Below are 18420 nucleotides of genomic sequence, written 5' to 3' on the forward strand. Positions count from 1 at the left end.
AGGACAGACAACCCACTGGACAGGCCACAAATACTTCTGGGAACAAAAAAAACCCCAACCCACAGCTGACATCCAGAGAATATAAATTCAAGCTCAATTAAATGAGAGCAAGGATGCGTAGCAACCTCTGGATGCATAGTTCAGAGAAGAGTCGAAAATACCATCCCGTCCATCACAAAAGTTCCCTTCCACATGTGCTGGGTCTGGGAAGTTTGCCTAAGCTGTACCTCTCTAAGAGGAGATTTCATTCTCAGTGCTGTCCATGGGACAGCTTCTACAAGCACCAAGTGGACTGAAAACATGCTGAAAATATCAAACGTCCTCCAAAGAACAAGAGAAAGGAATTACATTATTACACAGCACCCAAGACACCGTGAGCTAATAGCTAGGTGCTTTTTTTCCCCCTACATAAGTTAGAAAGCTTTACATAAGTTTCTTTTTTTTTTTTTTTTTTTTTTTTTTTTTTTTAAAGAGTTTCATATAAAATTCAAGTTTCACAGCATTGGTAGAAAGGAATCGAAGTGACACATGGTGTGTACCCGCTTCATGCAACAGACTATTGCAAAGGATGCCATTGGCCTTCAATGCCAAACTTCTCACAGTTTGTTCATGGACATAATGCAGAAAACAAGGGCTAGAAATGCAAGTTCAAAGCCATATGCTCTTCCCTGCTTTCTCTCTCTCTATGTACATGGCTGAATCGCATACAACGATTCTGTGTGTAACAAAAGTTAAAACTTCCCAAAATGCTGCATGAGATTGTACCTAGGTATCTTCAATGCAAATAATATCCGGTCAATGCTGCAGAGCATGTCCCATCTATATCCAAGAAGGACCCACTCAGCAGATACATTTGAAAGACGCACTCTCCTAAAAAGACCTAAATTCTCCTTCTTGTGTGATTTAACAATGCAGACATTCCTAGCCGCTGTATTTCTGGGCTTATCTTTGCCAAAAATCAGTGTATCTGATTATTAGACAGTAACAGCTCAGCAATTTGATTGCATTGGATGTTTCTATGGGGACTGCATCACAAAGATTTCAGAAGTAAGCCCATGAATTCTACTTGTATTTTCATGTTTCTCAGGGGGAAGGAAAACATGCTGTTTCCTCTTCACTTTGACAGCAGAATGTAAAATCCTCAATTAAAGTGAGTACAGTCACCACAAGAAATTGCAGAATTTTCCCCAGTGGCCATATATCCCATAGGCATTTCAGCTCTTTACTCACTTCAGCACCTTATGAAATGGCACATGCCCCTCCTCGCCCCCCAAACTAATGAGTTAGAAGAAAACTATTTATCTGCATTTTGAAAAGCAAGTACCCTGGAAGTTTACTTTATCTTCACAACATGATTTTATGAAAGGCTCCATATTTATGGTGTTACCAATCACAATCATCTTAAAAGAACTGCAAGACGCTCTTTTCTACAGGCTTCAAGATTCCTGGATTCATGTTTCTTACATGAATATTGACTAAAACTGGAAAAATCCCCAAGTTTCTAACTTGTGAGGTAACCATAAGACTCAAAGTAATCCCAAACACACCCAAAACCAGAGACACAAAAGATTCAGAGTACCATTTTTAGTCATAATCTTTTAAAAAAAAGTTTCCCAATTATTTAATGATTCTTTTCCATATGATATTCTAACAAATAATGCAGGGAGTGTTTCTATTCTTGTTTTTAGTAGTGGACATAGCACCTTTAAGTTTGCATTTCTTATCTAGTCTTGCCGGGAAATGCTAATTACGTGGCACTTGGGTGAAATCAGTTGTGCAGCCCCCAGTGAAGCAGACACTGGCCAAGTCCATGCACAAAGGGCAAAATGCTCACTTATCTGCAAAGGCACTCATCTCCGTTTTAAGATGCACGATTAGGCAACTTGTACGGCTGCTGCTGCTGCCATACTTGTGCTCGGGATCCAAGCAGGGCTGACAGCACCCCATCGCTCCCAGACAATAACCACTAAAAGGTGCGTTAACCTTGCAGGCGGCAGCGTGCCCCCGGACAGCCCCTCTCCTGCCTGCAGGCTATGAGGGCAGATCACAGACCTGAGTCCCTCTTGGCACCCACAGCTGAGCGTTATGGTTTTAAATTTCTGGGTCGAACAGAAGAAATGATTAAAGGTCAAACAACTAAGCATACGATTATTTAGAGAGTCCTATAGGCAATGAAGTTATTTGACTTGTGCGTGATGACAAAGGCATCTTGCCAGGCGCTCGCAAGGAACGCACCAAGAGTACGTTTTTGCTGTTCAAAGCAGCCACTTAATCGTGAAATGCAACACCCACAACAGAGTGGCACACCGCGAACCTTCAGTTCTGAGTCTCTTATTGAATTAAACCAGAAATCAATTTCAGAGAAAGGAATTACAGGATAATAAATACATTTTAACATGACAATTTTTGTTCCTTACACGATGCTCTCCAGGGTAGGACATTTTTGTTCTACAAAGAGCTAGCTCTTAAAAAAAAATTAAATTAAATGGCAGAGAGGACAATAACAAGTAGTCTTCTCCCCTGGTCTCTTTAAAGGCACTACTGTTAATACACAAATTTTGTCTGGGAGTGATCAGCATCCGAGCTGTTCTCAGAGACAAGAGGCTGACACGGGTAAGAGGTACTAAGCTGCTACGCTGCAGGCAGGGTACACCCTAATTACAGGAGGGTGTGAAAAAGCAGTCTGGTCTTGCTGTATTATGACAAGCACACTGCTGCCCGTACTCAAGCATCAATATTTACTTCACCAACGTGGGAGAGCACTTGTGTTCCATGGGAAGAGGCCTTCAAAGCATCTTTCACGCTGGCTCTTTGCCAACATAATCCCCTCTGGACTGGCGTCCCCCCTTGGTTAAGGTCACTTTCCAGCTGAAATCCTCCTGGCGTGGTGTATGCGTTACATGCAGGTCTCATGTTTGGATTCTGAAGGCGTGTGTTATTTCAGCAATCTCCAAGTTTCACGCTTCAGTAGCATCAGTAGCACCCCTCACTTAAAGGGAGGCTGCAAGCCACCAGCTACTCTCCCACAACAAGCTACCCCAACAAGAGCATCTTGTGGAAACTGCACAGCAAAAATCAGTTCCTATTTTGACTTCTAACACCACAGGAAAAATTGGTATTCTATATTCTAGCAAGAAGAATTGTCTTTTTTATTATTATTATTATTGCCACAAGCTTAGAAGAGATGCTGCTGACCTCCAAGTGGTGGAAAACCAACCGCTTACCACATAGACACGAGGGTGCACATCTACCAGCGGCAGGCTTAGCCCAGCACCCCTCAGACAGTGACTCTCAGGGCAAGCACACTCATGCTGGGGATGGCACTGGCAAAAGGAAAACACATAGCAAGGCTTACCTCCCACAGGTGAAGGAAGAGGTAAGGACTGCAACTGCTGCACCGATTACTCTGTCCTGTTACCTGCTACCCAGAGCTCCATTCCCTCCGCCAGCTGCAATACTCCACGGTCCCTTATCAGTAAGCCTTAGAGGGCTCCCTAGCATCTGATCACACAACTTTTAACAGTCACAAAGCTACAGTTTTGGAAGGAGACCGATAACAATCTCTCTCACCCAGAGACGATAGCAAACTTCATTGCTCCAAGGGAGTGAAAAACTGGGCCAAAATTTATCTCTGGGCTAACTGCTGCTGAAGCCATTACATTTGGTTCCTGGTATTTTTGTGAAATGAAGGATGGGAAGTGTGAAATGCAAACAGCCACAATCTCATTGATAGAGATAACTTCTGAAATCGTGAGAAAAGTAGTCACAAACAGAGTCACAGCTAGTTCAGATGTAATGTACAACCACCTCAGCTGCTGAAAACAGTTTTCATTCTCTCCATTTTCTTCATTCTCTCCAAATCACACTCAGCTGCTCTTTGCGTGATAGTGCAGACAAACATGCCTGAACCCTCCAAAAGAATACTGACGTGACCTTATCAAACACCTCAAGGATGCTCAGGGGTATCTAGTTTTGACATTAGTGCATAGTAAGATTTAGAGATAGGAAATGGGAGGTTTGTTTTCAAAATATTTTTTCCAATACAGTAAAGACAAAGTTTCTGGGTTTCACCCTAGATGAGTATCATTTTGCAACACAGCGCAAATAAATTTGCCACATCCCACTCCCTCGAACACAGCTGATTAAATAGTTGTTAGTCTGCTGCACCAAATTTATATGTTACATGATTCACACTTGTTACACAGCATTTAACATGAGAAAAGCTAAAGAATAGTAATTTGTGAGCTATATAATCCCACTTACAAAAAAAGAACAGGGAGAACAGGAACTGCCTGACTGCATCATCTTTTGACACACTGTCCCAGCACAGGTAGGTATAAATGAATCAGACCGATCCCCAATATACTCCTATTTGATTAACACAAGTAGTGTGATTTGGCAGGTCCAATTTGAACAAAGTATTTTGATATGCCTCTAAAAGAGAGAAGAACATGAGGGAATTGTGCAAAAACTATTTTGTTTGCAGAAACTGTCTTTTCCTTGGAAAAACATCAGCCAAAAACACTTGCTTAGCTCTGAAGTAAATGCTTTCCCTGTGTTCACTTACACACAACCCAAAATCTATTTTTACAGGAGAATTCAAAGAGATGTGCTGAAGCTGAGCTTGTTGGGAGAGTACCCATTCTCTCTTTAGAGGGTCACTTGCAGCCATACGTGTAAAATTTTCAACAGCTGTACAGCTGATTGGGAGACTAGGGAATGGAGGGGAAATTACATGAAAAATTCATGAGAAGGCCTCCAAAATACGGTCCCCTTTCAACGCACAGCATGGGTTTGAAATGTCAGCATTCAAAATACCAACCAAACCAGAGCCGAGACAGGAAACCAGAAGGCAGTGGAGAGAAACTCTCGAATGAGCCAATTCATCCCAGGATTGTACAGGAAACCACCAAAGCAGAGAAGCTGCTCACCAGTCTACTTAACGTGTCTCAGATGAATGCAGTGCTACTCTCCACTCCCACCTGTCCCCAAAGAAAGAGAATAAAGCATGTGGGGAGACTTCCGCAAATTTGGGGATTCTTTACTAACCATATTAGCTAACATCCTGTTCGAGTCAGCAAAACATTAAAGCTGCTGATGTTATTTTTCTCACAGTGTTTTTTTCACAGCAAAGAAAATGGAGACACTTGCCAGCTAAGATTGTGGCCCAGTCTCGAATTGCTAACTTCTTAGTCTGGACATAAAACAACAACTTCCATTGCTAATCCAAATGCTTTTGACCACTTCATCTAAAGAGAAATATGTCCCTAGAAACCAAAGTCATGCCCTGACCTTCAGCTGTGATACCCAGATTTAATTCCACCTCTCAGAGAGAGGCAGTCCCTTCCCTCCTCACCCCAGGATACCTGCCTGGTCTCAGCTCCTACATTTGAGCAGCCCCCAGCAGTCTAGAACACTTTGGGACATAAGTGTGTTGCCCATAAGAAGTTGGGTTTGGCTCTCCTCATCTATTTCAAGACCAGAAGTAAGCAGCTTTCTACAGAAAATGGATTCAGAAGTGGACATGGCTTTCACTAACACTGAAAGAAATATCAACACATACAATTAATTTCTACCTTAATCATTCATTAAACAACGTGTTTATACCCTCCCTGACCCCAAAAATATTAAGGCCCCTTGAAAGCACAGCACCCTTGAAGTCACCTGGCACTCCTGTTGGCAGTCTTCGCAAGGAGGTAATGGGCCGGAAGAGCAAATGACATGCAGGTCAGGGAAGATGCGGACTGGCAGGGCAGCACAAGGCAGTGGTATGCTGGGGCTGGAGGCACGCACCAGCTGGAGCTGATGATCTCCCTTTCACTTCCTTCTCCAAGCGTGAAATTCCCTGGCGCATATTCACATGTGCCTTCTCCCCTAGTACCTTCATTGACACAAACTGATGTTCTTACACTATTTTAAGTCAGTGATAAAGTAAGTCTTCATTATTACTGTATATTTCTAGTTCTGCATCATGCACAGATTAGTACTTTATTATGTACTCTGTGTTTTGATATCACTTTATAATGCCATTGTGTATAACAATCTCTGTGTGATCCTTCCTTGCCAGTTTTGACTCACAAAGGCTCGGCTCCAAAGTGACATCCATAAAAAAAGATGTAGTAGGATTGTTGAAACAAATAACAAAACAGTCAAAAGCTCTCCCCAGAGAAAGGCCAGCAGAAGACAAAGGTAGAAATATTTATGCTGTCACTAAGGGGCATTGGAATGTATTCTGAATAAACACTCATCTTAGGTATGCAAGTACCATTGCCTTTGCTGTCTCCCAAAGATCAGTGAGAATGGAAATCAATGATGCTGCCTTGTTAGAAAACACAAATCAAAGCATCAGTGACTTTGTAAAATCCCTTCTATCACTTTGACCTTCTGGTGCAGGCATCCCCCCAGATTCATTACCATTCATTGTAACGTCTCAAGAGGAAATCGGGAGTGCAACAGTATTTTAGAGTAACACACTAGCAGCAGGGATCATAACAAAAGCTAGGAAGCTGAGTAGACAAAAAGAAATGAGAATCCCATGAATGGATGCTTGCTCTGCCTTGAGGACTGCATCCTCTCTTTTAACAAATACAAGTCACTTCTGCTGCTGTCCAACTGAACGCCAGGTCCCTTCCTCACCATCTGCACCTACTGCTTCCTGTAAAGAGTCTGGTTCTCTTCTTGCCCAGTCAGTCATGTTGGGAGCTACTGCTACTGCTGTTACAGTTGCACCTTCTCCAGGGCCACTGACACGGCTAAATATCATAAATATGGTGGGCAACAGCAGACCAGCCCTCTCTTTCACAGAATCTCTTGTAAGAAAGAAGTGGGAGGGGGGTGGTACTAACCTGAGTCTCCAAGCTGGTGTAGGGACTAGGAGGTTCAATCTACAAAAAGAGCAGACAGAAACAGCCATTACTCTGCAATAGTGGAAAAGGTGGTGTTTTGAGCCATTAATTGGTCCAAAGTAGTGATGTTAGGAACAAACACACCTGCTTGAACAAGGATGACAGGGGTTTTTTTGTTGTTGTTGGTTATTGTTTGTTTGTTTGAAGAGATCCTCCTTTTCTAGACATCCTACCATCACACAGAAATTACTGGATCTCTACAATATTTGGATGAGTGAAGGAAGTTGCAGTAACCGGTGTATATCAGAGACAGGTTAGCTACAGAACAACTCAAGGCCACACGCAGGCCTTTGCATCTTTGATTTAATCCTGTTACATTTCTTTCTTAGATTACAATTGACTGGTGCTCCTGTAATTTCAAGGCATTAGAACATTTTCAGAAAGTTGATCAGGACTTGATAAGGTTGGCCACAGCCTTGGCAAAATTTTTCCTCCCAACAGCTGCAGTTACGCTGTGGTTGTTTTGTTTTCCATTAAAATTTCATCCTGAGGAATGTCTCTCTCCAGCTCTGCACATTATACGTCCAAGTGCACCATGCATTTTTTGCAGTCTGGCATCTTCCTTGGTGTCAAAATCTGAACTCTTAACTTGCCTTGGCCAGAGGATTCAAACCTCATTAAAGAGCTTCTAAACACAAAAGCACAAAAAATGTCTATTTAGCCAGTTAATTAAGAGGTTAGAAAGAGATCACATCCCTACAGGAGACTCCATCATTAGTGTTCTGGGATTAGCGCTCAAGCAAAATCTTTACAGGAACATCTTTTAAAGTATAAGGGACGTTTAAAACCTCAGTCCTGCTGGTCCAGGTATTACTCTGCAAGGTCTCGCTTTCTACAACATCCTGTTTAATTGGAAAACCTAACAGAGTGGAACCAGGTCAATGATGCTTTCTCTTTAATCCATCACATCTGTCAAAATTAGACAGCTTTAGTTTAGTAGAGTAAATTCTTGTCTGTCAGATTATCAGGCTCCCGAGACTAATTTTGAGTTTTGATATCCCCAGATACTCAGGTCATTGCGATTCTCACTTTGGCTAAACCACAGAACAGAATGAAAAGAAATCTGGCTTTCCTCCAGAAACTATATATTCCTTTTACTTTTAATTATGCCTATTGTTCTGGTTTTGGCTGGGATAGAGTTAATTTCCTTCATAGTAGCTAGTATGGGGCTATGTTTTGGATTTGTGCTGAAAACAGCATTGATAACACAGAGATGGTTTAGTCCCTGCTGGGCAGCGCTTACACAGAGTCAAGGCCTTTGCTGCTCCTCACCCTACCCCACCAGCGAGGAGGCTGGGGGGGCACAAGGAGTTGGGAGGGGACACGGCTGGGACAGCTGACCCCAATGACCAAAGGGACATCCCACACCATATGGCCTCATGCTCAGCATATAACGCTGGGGGAAGAAAGAGGAAGGGGAAGATGTTCAGAGTGATGGCGTTTGTCTTCCCAAGTAACCATTACGGGTGATGGAGCCCTGCTTTCCTGGAGATGGCTGAACACCTGCCTGCCCATGGGAAGGAGTGAATGAATTCCTTGCTTTGCTTTGCTCGTGTGCGTGGCTTTTGCTTTACCTATTGAACGGTCTTTATCTCAACCCATGAGTTTTCTCACTTTTACTCTTCTGATTCTCTTCCCCATCCCACCGGGAGGGAAGCGAGCGAGCAGCTGGGTAGGGCTTAGTTGCCGGCTGGGGTTAAACCACAACACCTACAAAGCAGCTTTTAGTTTAATGTTCACTGTAAATATACTAATGAAGAAACAAGCTATCAACCCAGGAAAATAAAGTCAAGGAGGGAACTGGCCTTGAAACCCTCGAGACATCTTTCCTCCGCTCAGTAAGTCATGGCCCAGGCAGCATGCTGTGCTCAGGTGAAAAAGTCCATGATCACCTCTGTCACACTGCTAACTTTAATGTAATCTTTCATCAATGTATTCTAACGCCAGAGTACCATTATTATACACACATAGTAGATATTATCTGACAATGGCCAAATGATATCAAGACTGGAAGGAAACTGAGAAACCTCAGTTAAATCCAAATATCATGTCATCAGCTAAGCTAAGGGGAAAAAAAAAAAAATCATCTGAAGGTGAGAGTTGAGAGGAATCTCGTCCTTGGATGGCTTTACATTTCTAAAGACAAATCATGTCAGCATTCACAGCTCTTTTCTTATAGACTTAGCAGGGATAAACTCATCTGTTTTGCAGCTGGACTCTAAGCAATGCTAGTTTGGTCACAACATTGTCCTACATTGTCCCACTCACATTTATATCGTAGCAGGAAGATCACAACACTGGCAGGTGTATGTGGCAGATAGAATACAAAACGTGTTTAAATAGAAAGAGCAAAATACTACTGTAACAAAGAACGGCCCAGCTGCACAGGCTCCCCTGTGGGAGATCATCTGGATTTTCTCAGTTGCTGCCAATTTGATTGCAGACAAAAGCTTTTTCAGCATGTACTGTTCACTTCCAAATGACATTATTTCTATAAGAGGAAGCAGCTACTGTATGTATAAAACATCCTGGAAAGATCAGGGGATTCCTGTAATAGATAAGGCTTCAGACTATTTAAAAGCCAGACAAATTAAGTCCAATGCTTGCTGAACAGAACAGATTTCTTATGGTAATTACTAATTTCAAAAGGTTTCTTGACTAAAGAAAATTGTAAATATAAACCAGGTTTTGAATAGCGTTATTTTACCATGTGGAACATGGCGCATCAGCATGGGCCTATTAAACTGTGATGCTACAGTTTTTCCTATTTATTTTCCTCCTCCTGATTTTGGCTATGGTTACTTGTATTAACTTGTACTGTAGCCATTGTGCAGGGAACCTGTACTGTAGCATTGTGGGGGGACCTGTTTCCCCCCATCATTAGGAACACACATCATTCATACACGTGACATGGTGTTCGCTTCTGAAGTATCTGAGGAAAAAGTGAAGCTTGGCTTTTATGGGCAAAAGTAGGAAAACACAGGTAAATTTCTCCTTCCCCATCTCACGCTTTTTGCACCAGCACAATTGCTAGAGATGGTGCAGGTTTGGGGTTTTTTTCCCCTTTCTCCCAACAGCAGTTCACGCGGTGCAACATCACTGCCTTTCAGCATCAAGAGGCTGTTTCGCATCTTTGACTGTGAAACAAAGATGAAGAAACTTTGCCGGTTTGTTTCTGGATGCCACCTCTGCCTCGCACAGGGGCTACTTCTTTCACTCACTGCCCAACCATTAATGCCTCACTCACATACAGGAGAGAGAGAGCTGTTTTCACAGACGTTGCAACCTTCCCAAAACAAAACTAAAGGATGGGAAGACTCAGAGGAACTGAGGTACAGATGAATAAACCGACTATTCCAAAGTCACATAGGAAATATGAGAGAAATCCCTAAGTCACTGTCTAGGACCTTGGCCACAAGACACGTCTCTCTCCCATGCCACAAAAAATGTTTTTCTAGCACTGTTTCAAGAGACATCAGGTTTGAATATGGTAACTCAATCTACGCCTCAATCTAATCAGACCTATTTTGGTGACGGTCCAAGACCGACTGCAGGAAAGCCCAATGCTTAGATTCAGCAAAGTGCTGTTGGCTGCACTGGGCCCAATCCTGCAGACATGCCTTCCGCTCGCTGACCCCTCCATCACTTCTGGACTGTGTGTTTTTGGTTCCTGCGCAGCTCTGTTCAGCTTTGACAAGCGTGGCAGGCACTTTAAAAGCTTTTTTTTACTTGATGGGCTGATTTTCACTCAGTTTCTAGTCACTCCTCTCCATGCCTGGAGGCAGCACGAATCTGTGAGTGGCTGGGCACGGGGCAGTGGCTCCCCAGCAGCAGTGCCAGTTGCAGGTGCCCTCGCCCCAGAATCACAGCACTCACAACGGCAGCAGCTTTTGCACCCATGTTTTGTGCAGCCAGGCCCTGACCTGCACAGGGGAATGGAACCTTCTTGAGAAGTTCTTTTTTAATTTTATTTATTTGTTCAGTGTCATTTTACAGCTGAATCAGTTCCTTCACCCAGCTCATGACACAAAGCAAGGAGAGCTGTGCTGGCACAGCAGAGAGGTGGCCAGCAAAGCCAGGAGGAAGAGGATATGAAGGAAGAACCAGCAGGCAAGTAGCAGTAAAAAATGCCAGCATCACCACCAAATACTTCTTCCCATGAAACCACAGTTTCAGACAAAGACACAAAACATTTACCTAAAAGTGACATTTCACACATCCTCTCCAACAGCTCTGTTGCCTGCAAGGCAGGACCACATAACAGCAGCTCCCTGTGTGGGCAGTGCTGTTTTTACAAATTGCAGTTGAGGGCTACAGCTATCCCAGGGCACTGCAGCTTCATCTCTTCTGCTGACTCATTTCATGACCCAGGGGTTTGTTAGCCTGCCAGCCTGTGGTTTTTATCCTACGCTCAAATTTGCCTCAAAACCTTTGTGTATTCACAGAGACAAAAACAAAACAAAACAAAACAAAACAAAGAAACAGGATTGGAAGGGACCTCCTGGACTGCCGTTTCCCCACGTTTCTGCCCATCTCTCCGCTAGCGAGGAGGAACACAAGTCAGGTAACCTCCCACGCATGGCAAGGACAGCAGTGGCACGAGCGCCCGGGAGCAGCACCCTGGCCACCAACGCATGGAGTTTCCCTGCAGACGGAGCGGGTGCAGCACGTCCCTGCAACGAAACCCAGCATCTTATTACAGGAAGTGTTCAGTAACCTTAATTGTAAGCCTTATATCTAAGTCACATTAACAGCCGCCTCTACACCACCAGCTAGCTCACACACGCTGACTTATTTGGGGAAGAGAGACTTCCTGGCAGCACCAGTACCACTAGCCTGGACAGGAGCTGCCGGGCAGTGGTACAGGCAATCCTCAAGTCACCCAGCTCACGTCCTCGTACTGCAAGGCAGAGGGGTCACGGCAGCAACGTCTCCAACGTGCTTAGGCACTTTCTAAGGGGCAGGCTTGCACAACAGGATGTCATTTAGATATCAAGAAAATAAAACCCAAAAATGCTCTTGCAGATCTGCTTTTTATCACGCTGCCCACCATCACAAGCTGCACCAATGTCTGCGAGCACTAACTGTGGCACTAGCCTGATTTTTTTTTGGTCTTAGCATCACTTCACAGGCCTCATAAGAGTGTTTGCATAAAGAGAAAAAGATGGGAAGGACTCACTAGTGCTAATGTACCCAGAGCTTCAGTGTAACTGCTCTGCAAAGGATCCTTTCAAGCAAATACACCAATTCCATAAAAATCTCAGCCACATAAATCATAATTTTATTATTTTTGTTGGACATCTTAACACACATCCAGGAGGCTCCAGTAGACAGGTGTAAAAGCTATTATTTGACTTCTTTTTTCCTCCTCCAAAAGGCAGCTAAGAGAAAGGAAAAAGACTATAGAGAATGTTTCCTACTATGCATTAAGAACAATTATTCAATGAAAGACTGATCTTGAAATGCCAAGACTGGAAATTAGCACATTTGCACCATTTCCCCCCTCCCCCCCCCCCCCCCAACACTGTTTGAATGAATAGTGGTTCTCAGGGAGAAATTACTGTGTTATCAATATACCAATCTTTCCACCACTTACTACAGCTGCAAGGGTCTGGAAACAAATGTTTAGTAAGTCAAGATTTGAGCCAGTGCAGTAGGCTCTAGGCAAGCAGTGGCAAAGCCAAGCCTGAAGCATGTACAACTTCCCGTTACATGAACTAACGGTGCAGACAAGGGGCAGCCAAGCTGTCTGCTCTGCAAGCCACATACCCAAATTTCAGTATGACCGAGAGCCACAGACACACATCATGGCCTTTGAAGAGGCAGAATGGAGCAGAGGGTAGATGGAGCGTGCAAGCAATGACAACAGCTTCCGAGGAGCAGAAACACTGAAGGATGTAGTTAGCATGAAGCAACCCCCTGGGACAACCAGCAGGGCCAGGCTGAGCCCTGCTTGCTGGTTCCCTTCCTGCAGCAGGAACTCGCGTCACCCAGTAACAGCACAGCCCCATTGCTGGTCATGCTGCTTCTCAACTGCCTGACAGCCACCACCCGCTGCGTCTGGTACAGACTAGAGCTCAGGTCTCGGCCCTGCTCTCAGTCCCATGCGTGGCACTGACGGACACTGAAGCCCCAGGAGAGGGGAGAACTCCTGCAGCAAAGCCAGCACGAGAAAGATGCAGACACCTTCCAGGGGCTCCTCTCTCAACTAGTGCCAGTGGCAAGATGTGGCCATAATGGAGGTGGAGCAACCCCAGCCAAACGTGCCGGGCGGTCCTGCAGCTCCCGCGAGCTCTCAGGACGCTGAAACGCGCAAAGGCTGCTCCAAACCACCGAGTTGCAATTAATGCGCTCACTGCTAATAGCCTCACTGGTACACAGCTTAACAAACCCATTCTTCAGTAGTAACATCAGCTACGTGGCCTCTGCCAGCCCTTAATTTTGACAAATGAAGTGTCTGTGTGGCCAAATAGAAGAACCGATCCTAACTAAAAACCAAACCATTGGGGGAAAATATATTTAAGCAAGATCATTTCCTCATCTAGTTTGCTGAGAAACTGCAAAGAGTGGGAGGGCCTTAAGCATAAGCCAGGACATCCACTAAAATTTAAGACACAGAATTTCATTATCAGCTCCATAAAAGTACTATCTTGGTCAACATCCTTAAGTACACAATACAGGCACTTAATTTGGATTCTTACTCTGCATGCTTTCAGCTATTCTCACTGCCCTCAGTTGTAGCATACCTAGGAGAGAGAGTCCCAGGTAGAAAAATATCAGGAAGAAACAAGAACGAGAATAGAAATACATTGAAACCACCTGTAAACCTTTAGAAGAGGGTATTGGTCAAGTAAGGCTGGTGCGCAGGCAGGAAGAAACAAACCATAGAAAGACACCTACTAAAAGGGGAAAGCAGCACATGCAGCAAAAACAGGGAGAAGATGAACTCTACAGAGACACCATTTGCAATACAAAAATTCAAGACAAAATACCAAAATCTGAGATTGAGACAGCTTACAGCTTTTGTCCCTACTTCATTTCCAAGTGCATTGGGGGGTTCTATCTGGATTACGGAGGGGTTAAGATAACCCAAGTTACAGAGAATAAAAATATAGTGAATAACTTTATTAACACATACTTGAGTGTGGCAAAGACTTACCACCCTCTGCCACACCAGGATAGCTCTTCCACGTGAAAGAAAGGACATTAGAAAGCATTTGGATATTAAGCCTATGATAACAGTATTAGACACGTGAAGAGGCCCAAGCTGCCAGGTCATTTCTACTCAGCCACAGGGCAGCTGTAGGAAAAGGCAGTACCTTCCTGTTTTCTTAACTTGAAACAAGTCAGCAGGACTTGGGACATAACAGAGACATCAGTTCACCGCTACTTAGTCCTTGAATAGCTTGATATAGCTTGGTGAAGATTACCCCCTCTGTGCTGAGGTACGACTGGTAGAACATAATGTTCTGGTCCCGATGCCTCTGCACACCAACTCTGGATATTTTACCACCAGAAACAACTGCAGTCTCTTTAATAGCCAATGGCTTTGGTAAAAACTGCTCTAATCCTTGGCTAGTAAAGCAAATTGGTGTAGCTCCTTCAAAGCCAAAAAGCGGAAGGTCTGCACAGGACTTTAGGATGGCATACGTGTCTTCTGCCAAACGAACAATTGCATACTTATCCAGCAGTTGAAGGGCAGCTCAGTTAAATCTAAGACCTGCTGGTTCCCTGCTTTTCCAGAAAGATAAAACTGTTTTCTTGTCTGCAGGAGCTTTACAGAAGACTACAGTCATTTACAGAACCTGAACTGCAGCAAGACCTACTATTGCTTAGCCTGCAATAATAGTCAGTGCCCAGAAATAGCCCAGAACTCTCAAATGCCTCCATAAAAACCATTACTCAAAATAAATCCATACCATCTCACCAAACACTTAAGCCACAGACTGAATCTGCTATCTGTTAAACCCTGAAATTCCAGTTACAAATGAAGCTGGTACTATCCCTATCCTTGGTGTCTTTTACCACCTGAAAAATATCTGCTGCTACCAGCTCAGCACAGCCCCCTGAACTCAGGCAGGGCCAGCTGCAGCAGTATGCACACAGGCATCTGGGAAAGCTTCCTACTGCTATAAAACACGTCTGGCCACAGAGATGCTGCTGCCCAAGTACTGCTTTGACATTTTGAACGCGTCAGCTACCCAGGCCAGACATGCTGTCTCACAGGTACGAGCTGAAAGACAGTTAATGTTTTAACTTATTAAGTCCAGGCAGGCTTATCTTTCAGCCTTGACACTTTAATACAGTATAGGTGCTCCGACACCACCTTTTCGAATCTGTGCTTAAGAAAGATACATCTGACCGATTCAGAGCAAGGGTCAACTGTCCTGCTTTCTTTAATAATTTATTAAGAGCTGGCAGGAGCAGTGGCTTTGCTGTGTTGTTCAGTTGTCCTAACAAACTGGACAGTTTGTTTCAGGCAGCAAACAAATTTCAGCATGAAATGCAAACATGTAAAAAGACGAGGAATACTAATCTAACAGATCAATATAACTGGGTTGTTTAGAGATGGCAAAGCGCACCGGATGACAGTGAAAAAGCTGTTTCTCCCCGCATGCCACAGCTCATCTCCAAAAGCCCCGCAGCTCCTCGCTGCTGTGAAACGCAGTTTCATGCCCACTTCTCCAGCAGATGCTGCCATGGAAGCCTCTGAGAGGGCACCCCAGGAGGTACAGCCTGGGTAGGATTTTGAGTATAATTATATTCAGGCACATAGATGTGGGTTATTTGTAGTTCTAGTGATGGAAAGGCAAAAGAAAAAAAGAAAAGATACATGTCCTTATGCAACATTTTCACAACTTTAATATAGTTAGAGGAGTCTATATTTATAGAGTAACCAAGTGTTATAAAAAGCTACATTAAAAAAAGCACATGGAGGGAGACACTAATTCAGTTCAGTGTACAAGCATAGCATTTAAAGGAAAAAAGAACTGTCATGGCTGACAACCGCTCCAGTTGTCATCTCTTACGAGAACAATCCCAAACCGCTTTGCTTGAATATTATCTGAAACAGGACACGGTGCAGAAAATCAGCAGGAAGGCTGTGACCGAATTCAAAGAGCAGGGTCATTTAAAGTTGTGACAGACATATCTGTTAAAGACAAATAAGTTACCAGAAGGAAATTAAAGCCTGCACTAAGGAACGTGTTCGAAACTTAAATGAACAACCAAAGAGGACAGACTTCAGGCACGACAACCTTCAAAGCTGAGTCAGACACTGCTACGGTGTGAACAGAAGTCAGCCAGTCAGCAGAAGAGTTGCACGTTTCACTTGTAGCTATCACAGGTAATCAAGCTGGAAATCCCTATCAAAGCACTTGGAAAGAGATACGGTGGTAGGTCAGATAAGTGGTGTCTGCATAACCCCAATAACAACAACAACAACAGAAAGCAAGCACATTTTCATCAGATTTTGCACTGCACAGAGAAAAAGACGCACACAATCCCCGGTCTCAAAGCAGAGTAAAGCATGGCTATTCGGTGACAGCCACGCTGCGGAGTCGTTTCACGCTGTTAGCACTCGGTTCAGCTCCTCACCGCCTTGCACCCTTCTGCAATCGCTCGGGGCCCCTCGGGAGCGGGGCGCAGCCTGGCACAGAGCCTGGGTCATGCCCTGAGCGTTCCCATCCTGCTATTCTCATGTGCAGGATCTTTCGAAAGAATAAACTGAGGCAGCAAGTGGCTGGGAACACAGCCCTAGGTCTTTCAGGAGGGAAAGGGAAAAGAAAAGGACATGGGGAAGTCAGCTTCGTTAAGAAAATCCAGTTAAAAATCTTGAGGGTAATATAATGAGAAGCAGCCTATATAGCTTTATGCAGAATAAAGCCTGCCAGACAAATTTAATTGCTTTATTTGTTCTTTGATAGAGTTACAGACAGAGTGGATTAAAGGAACACAGCGGAGGTCATATTTTTTGGATTTTAGGACAGCATCTGATACTGTGTCCCACAAAATCCTAATTGAAAAATTAATTCAAAAAGACTTGGGAAGGACCAGTGCACAGCACTGGAATTGAGAACTGGCTGCAGGACTGTAAACAAATGATAATGATAAATGGCACTGTACTGAGCTGAGGGGAGCTCATACTGAACAAATTCATTAATGACCTGGAACACGGATTAAAGAGCACGCTAACGAAATCTGAAGATTGTGTTACAGCCAGATTGTGTCCGATGGACACAAGCCTGCTGAACGGCGAAGGGGACACGTCCAGTATCAGGATACTGTCCCCAGATCCCGGGCAGGCAGATCAGACGTGCTCCGGCCACAGCCGCTCACCACCCAACCCCCTCGCCCCTCTCACACAGCCCCATAGCTGTACAACATCTCCTCCCCCTGCACTGGTCACCCTGTAAATAAACAGGGTGACCAAATAAACTCTTTCTCTGTGTCCTGAGAGTCAAATGAGACGCATGGCAGAAATTCAGTCCTTGGCAGATGTCAGGTACGCAGGAGTCCACTGACAGGAGGAAGGGTGAGACTGCCCGTTCAGGCACAGCCAGAAAACAATCCCACCACTACAAACAACACAACGCCCTAAATCCCACTAAGATCTGTTTTCCCCTTTTCCCTAGTATAGCTTAAAAAATTGTGGGTTTATGGAATAATGTCCCTGATAAACCAATTTAGGACCAGACACTTCCTCCGCATAAACTTACTACATTCTAATCTTTAAGAGAGAAGAGGGGAAAACAAAACAAAAAAAAAAAACCCAACACACACACACCACAAAAAAAAAACCACACACCTCAAAAAAAAAAAAAAAACAAACACAAAAGAAAAACACAACAAAAAACCAAAACTACATCTTCCTGGGAAATTTTTGAACACAGAATTTGGTAATGCTGATCTTTAAAGGATGAAATAGATACATTTTTTTTTTTAAGTACAGCTGCTGATTTTCAGACTTTGGAAGTGCTGAGGGTTTAGCACCAGGCTTTGAGTTTAATCAATATGCTACAGGAAAAGATAAAGAATATGCAGGTAGAACACCAGTTTTGGCTCCCTTCTGCAGTTTTCATGCCAGAACTAAAACATATTTTTCCCAAATAACAGAACCTATCCATCATTTTTATTATCAGCCTGGATGCAGATCCAAGTTTCATCACTTGGTAAGTTGGAAAAACTCTCATTAGCATCTGTGTGTGCAGGGAGCCCATAAGAACACCTCATTAACTCATTAAAGAGGATTCTCACAGAGATTAGCGTAGTCAATCCTTCATTTAGCTACCAATCCATTCATGTGATGCCATTAAGCCCCTCATAAACAGCCAAATACTTAGTAATACACGGTAGGAGTTTGGTTTTGTATCACTATACTAGTATACACCACACTGATTATCACTATACTGGTATACACTGCTACTGGATTTATGCTGCATCAGTGTGAAAATTACTGCAGCCCAAAATGATCATTTATTTTCAACATACATGAAACATGCCCACGTGACCAACT

The 18420-nt window shown here is 43.8% G+C and overlaps 1 protein-coding gene across 2 annotated transcripts in view; it reads right to left on the reverse strand.

The window, feature by feature from the left end:
* The window catches only part of XYLT1 (xylosyltransferase 1), a 206815-nt gene that overhangs the window by 145671 nt on the left and 42724 nt on the right, over positions 1-18420 (reverse strand). Inside the window, exon 2 of one of the 2 annotated variants that reach the window (XM_075515567.1) lies at positions 6846-6884. The exons of the other annotated variant lie outside the window; for it this stretch is intronic. Within the exon in view, the coding sequence (XP_075371682.1) occupies positions 6846-6884 (39 nt within the window). The remainder of the gene's footprint in view (positions 1-6845; positions 6885-18420) is intronic. 2 annotated transcript variants of the gene reach the window in all.

The sequence above is a fragment of the Mycteria americana genome, chromosome 12 (assembly GCF_035582795.1).
Source record: "Mycteria americana isolate JAX WOST 10 ecotype Jacksonville Zoo and Gardens chromosome 12, USCA_MyAme_1.0, whole genome shotgun sequence".
NCBI classification, from domain to species: Eukaryota; Metazoa; Chordata; class Aves; order Ciconiiformes; family Ciconiidae; genus Mycteria; species Mycteria americana.